General features: G+C 32.0%; 1 protein-coding gene across 1 annotated transcript; it reads right to left on the bottom strand.

Annotated features, from left to right (window-relative positions):
• Positions 1-2,227: 2,227 nt before the first annotated feature.
• On the bottom strand, positions 2,228-2,863 carry LOC102584915 (uncharacterized). Its single transcript, XM_006345132.1, has one exon. The coding sequence runs from the start codon at positions 2,861-2,863 to the stop codon at positions 2,228-2,230; it is 636 nt and encodes a 211-aa protein (XP_006345194.1).
• Positions 2,864-4,882: the final 2,019 nt, after the last annotated feature.

The following is a 4,882-nucleotide window of genomic DNA, read 5'->3' as shown; positions in this document are numbered from 1 at the left end:
ATATGTAGGTCGATTGGCTAAATCATATAATAATATTTTGATAGTATAAGTTTTTGTCATCTAATTTATCGATATCATGATTTGCAATTGTAAAGCCCTAATCACTTTCGACCCAACATATTTCTCATTTACTTCTTTAATGACATTTTAAGGCTAATACTTATTTAGAAATTAAAGAATAGAAAGTGGAGTTGGGCATTAACAATGTAGGAGTCTTTTGGCATTGTTGTTGGGAGGTTAGAAGTGATTTTTTTAAGAAGAAAAACAACAACAATTTAAAATAATTATTAAAAAGAATATGTTATTTATATAGCAAAATAAAATAAAATATATCCTAATCTAGTTCGATTTTTTCTCAAATAAGACCCACATTTGGCTAAACTTAAGTCCACTTCCATCTTACTTTCACCTTTTTAACCCACTTTCTCTTGCTTCAAATCACCTCCATCTTTCCTTTTTAAAATCGGTTTCTCGATTCTCTTTCTTCAATATTTATTTTTATTTTTTTAAATCTTTACAATAATTCAAAAGATTTATATCACCATCTCATTGATTCACACAATCGCATTTTTGTCAAGTATCTTTTGGGATTTTTCCCGAGATTTTGGCTATTTGGGATTTTTTCAGGTTTTAAGCTTTTCTGATTTGTATTATGTGAGTTTTTTTGTATTTATCGGATATATAATAGAGTAGTAATTACAAATAACCTTCATATATCAAATATTTGTATTTTATATACATTGTTGTGTGTTTAGTAATTTCGCAATTTTCAGTCTAATGTTTGATTTAAAGAGGATTACAACATGTATCTCTTATAATCATCTACTTCTCCGTCTTTTGATCTATGCCTATGGCCTGGTAATCCGTAATCCCACTTTTTTTTTAATTTATATATACTATGGGGAACTTGTTGAGATTCAAAGAATCCGATCTCCACTTTTGCTCTTGAAAACTCCATTAATGGAGGTTTAGATCACACTGAAATATATATGAAATCATGAAGAATAAAAAGAGAGAAACTGTATTTATTAGCTCAACACTGCACTGTTACATTGATTTTGCTTTCTTAAGCCTTTACACTTAAATGAGTACCTCTATTTATAGAATTAGGATTGTAACAAACTTCTCAACTGCCTATGGAAGCTTCTAGAACCTTCCTAACAACTTGACTCACTTCACACCATATAGCTTGTTTAACATCTTCTTTGATCAACAACTCTGTTATGTTCATGATAGCTGCTAGAGTCAACAAATCTAACATCACCTGGCCCAAAAGAAATGCTGGAGTGACCTAAACTGCAAGCGAGAGTATAGCTGTCAAATTCACTTGCCTTCGAAGATCAAGCCCTGTTAAACGAATCTGGTGAGACTATGATGATCATGTCCTCAGAGTATTGAGTTTCAAGAATCGACATAAGTTGTGTTACACGAACAAAGATATCCGAAACACTCTCATTAGGTGTTCCATCATCAGTAGGAGGTGACTTTATTTATGTTCGGAGAAAGGCTATCCGATTCATACACCTGCAGCATTATATCAGGAACTTAAGTGTTTCAATGATTTTCGAATAATTTAGCACACAAGAGTATAGTTCTCCGAGGCAAAGAGAAATGACTCATTGTTGATCCTTGGGGAGAAAAGAAATACTAGACGATAGGTCCCAAATATTTGAAAAAACTCCACATATGATTAATTATCATTAGGATTGGAAGTTTATTTCAGCTGCAGATAATTAATCCTTTCCCACCACATAGGACTCAGAATACATTGTTTATCTTATTAATTTAACACACGAATTCGACAGTAATGTGACTGAGTACAAAGCAGCATCTTACTTTAGATATAGTATCCAAACTTTTCCTTCCTATGCTGCCACGAGCCTAGCCTCATTATTTGTCTGGATTGCCTTCCCCTACTTGTCTACGTTGTGGGACAATAATACGCCATACATGACAAATTGTTCGTGTTTCATGACATATAATTTGAACTCCAACAACAGAAAATACATAGCGGAAGATTGATAGGCAGGCAATACTAAGTGTCAAAGAGAACTCCAACAACAGAAAATATATAATTTGAGCATATTGAAATCAAAGATTATAATAAAACTCCGCCAGTGAAAAATCTAAAATCAAAAAGAGGCATTAACAGTAATTAAGCTGGATACAGTTGAATGAACAGTTTCAATTCCTTTATTCGCCAAAAAACAGAAAAACCTTATAAAAGCTAATCATCAATGGTATCAGAATCATCTGAAGATTGAGAAGATCCTCCTTTTACTTCATATATCCTATTTTCCCCTGTATCATTGCCCGAAGAATCAGAAACAAGTATGGGCGAGAATTTGTGATGATTTTGGTTGTCAATCATATACTTAAGCCTATCCAAAACTTGTTTAGTTTCAGCCTTAGCTGACAGAGCTTCCTTAACCCTAATGTCAGCATTAATCCTGGCCATAACAGCGGCATTGTGAATAGACTCAGAAACAATTGTAGCAGCGGCAACCAACTGTTTAGCCAAATGTGTGTTGATTTCAATAGCCTTATTAGTGGGAGTAACATAGAAGAAAGTAAAATTAGGGTTAGAACAAAGAGGGCATAAGTAACCAGAAGGAGCATCAGGTACACAAGAGAGGTGTGAAATAGAGGGGCATTTTAGGCATAAGAGACGGAGACGAGGGGGAGGAGGGTTATGGAGGAATACATCGAAGCAGATGGGACAGAAGGAACCGGGGTGGGAATCCAGTACACAGGCGGTGCAGAGATGACGGTGAATACCTCTGTAAGGGAGAAGGTGGAGGATGAAGGGGCGAGTGGCGGAGCAAACCGCGCATCGGCTGCCTGAAACAATTTGCTGCAGCATTATATTACAACAAACAATTTGTTGTATGGCAAATCAGTCGTAATCTCACATTTATTTATATAAAAATAAAATAAAAAATTGTTCAGATTCAAAGTATCCAATCTTCTCTTTTGCATGTTTTATTGAAATAGATATATTTCCGTTTTTTATCCACAACTCTTAAACACAATAATTTGTAAAAAGAAAAAAAATTAATCCCAATATGAAAAATCAACCTCCTGGGTGGGCTACATAAAACTCAGCAGTGTTAATTGATACTCCATTAAAGAGGATGAATGTTAAAAAGGAACCAAAAAGATATGTGATTTATCTAAGCGGTCCTTATTCGGATATCTTGTTTATGAGTTATAATTGGCTCATTTAGTAAAATTATTCAAGAATTGGAAAAATTGAATAATTTGTGGGATTTTCATGTTTATGATTAAAACAATACAACTTAAATGGTATGTCCAAATAAACTTTTCAACTTCAAATTATGATTCAATATAGCATGTCCAAACGAGCCTTAAAAATATTGTAAGAGTGATATAAGTAAGAAATTAAATTCTGAAAACGGAAATAGAAACTTTGATTAGAATTGATGAGTCGTATAACATGCAGTTTTACCTAGTCCATTTTCCATGTTCTGCATTAAAGCTTTTTTTAATATTTACTAAAGAGAGAAAAAGGAAAAATTCCTAAAAGTTCTAAGTTTTTTTTTAATCAATAAATTGAGGTTCGATGCATTTTCAGTGATTTTTGTGTCCAGTGAACATTCGAACGAAATGTTGGGAATTTTACATTATATACACGGACGATCGGTGTAAAAAGAAATTTATATGATCCGACAATCTTGCCTCTAAAATTCAAAAACTATCTCAAGTACATTTGGCAGCAATAAAACATTCAATAAAACATCTCAAGTACATTTGGCAAGTATATTTCATGGATCATGAAATATAGTGATAGTTTATGAACTTATGACATGTAACAATAGTTTGTTTCAAAATATAGCGAAATATATTGTATCCACACATAAGTGACATAATGTATTCGTGTACAAGAGAAAGACATTGTATCCATGACATTACTTCTAACAAATTACTATTTTCTCATTGAAAAGTATATAGTTCGTCGATTTTTTATTGAATCGGTAATTAGAAAAAATAAATATTCAGGGCTATTCTCATATTCCATGAGAATCTATTTTCCACCCCAGTGAATTGGTTAGAAGGGAATGGAGTGAGAAGATCATATTTTATAACACAAATTTTCTATTGATTCGCAATAGAAAAAACGGGTGTATTTACTAGTAAAATCAATGTCATATTAGTTTTAAAATATCGCTATTTCGAGTAAATATAAAAAGCTACAGTATATTTGTTATGTCTGAACTAGCAAAGTTTAACTCAAATTAAACGGACCACATCTCAAGTCCCGGGCCTGACGCAATTTGACTACTTGAGGCTCTCATTGGATGCGATGGTCTGTTTTGGGACATATTAATAATATTTTTGTCATTTTTTGAAATGTAATTGAAAAATAATTACTGTATTTATTTAGGCAAAGTTAAAATAGGGGAAAAAATATACCTTTTCGAAACGTAGAAAAAGTCTTAAGATAATGCCATAACAAATAATCCTTACATAAATGAACAACAATTTCATGTGTAGAGATTTTTGAAACTATAGCACAATATCATGTTGGTTTCAAAAGCTTCGAACCCTGGTGTTCACGGCTTGGATAAAAACCGATTCAAATCGAAAAATCGAACCAATCCGATAAAATAAAATCGATTTTATTTGGGTTTGGTTTGGTTTTAAATTTTTGAAAACCGATAGTATTTGGTTTGGTTATGATTTTATTAAAAAAAACCCGAAGAAATAACCAAACCAAACCGATGAATTATATACATATATTTTATTAATATACATACTTAATAGATTATTTTTATAAACAATTTTAAAGATCTTATACATATTTTCATTAAAATTTCTTTATAATTTACTTATTGAAAGCAAAAATGCCCAAGATGAAACA

Source organism: Solanum tuberosum, unplaced genomic scaffold (genome assembly GCF_000226075.1).
Source record: "Solanum tuberosum cultivar DM 1-3 516 R44 unplaced genomic scaffold, SolTub_3.0 scf00062, whole genome shotgun sequence".
Taxonomy (NCBI): Eukaryota; Viridiplantae; Streptophyta; class Magnoliopsida; order Solanales; family Solanaceae; genus Solanum; species Solanum tuberosum.
This window is presented reverse-complemented; position numbering and strand designations above follow the sequence as displayed.

What these genes read in the sequence shown, in the direction of transcription:
- LOC102584915 (XM_006345132.1), bottom strand. Translation starts at nt 2,863, where the DNA reads ATGCTGCAGCAAATTGTTTCAGGCAGCCGATGCGCGGTTTGCTCCGCC.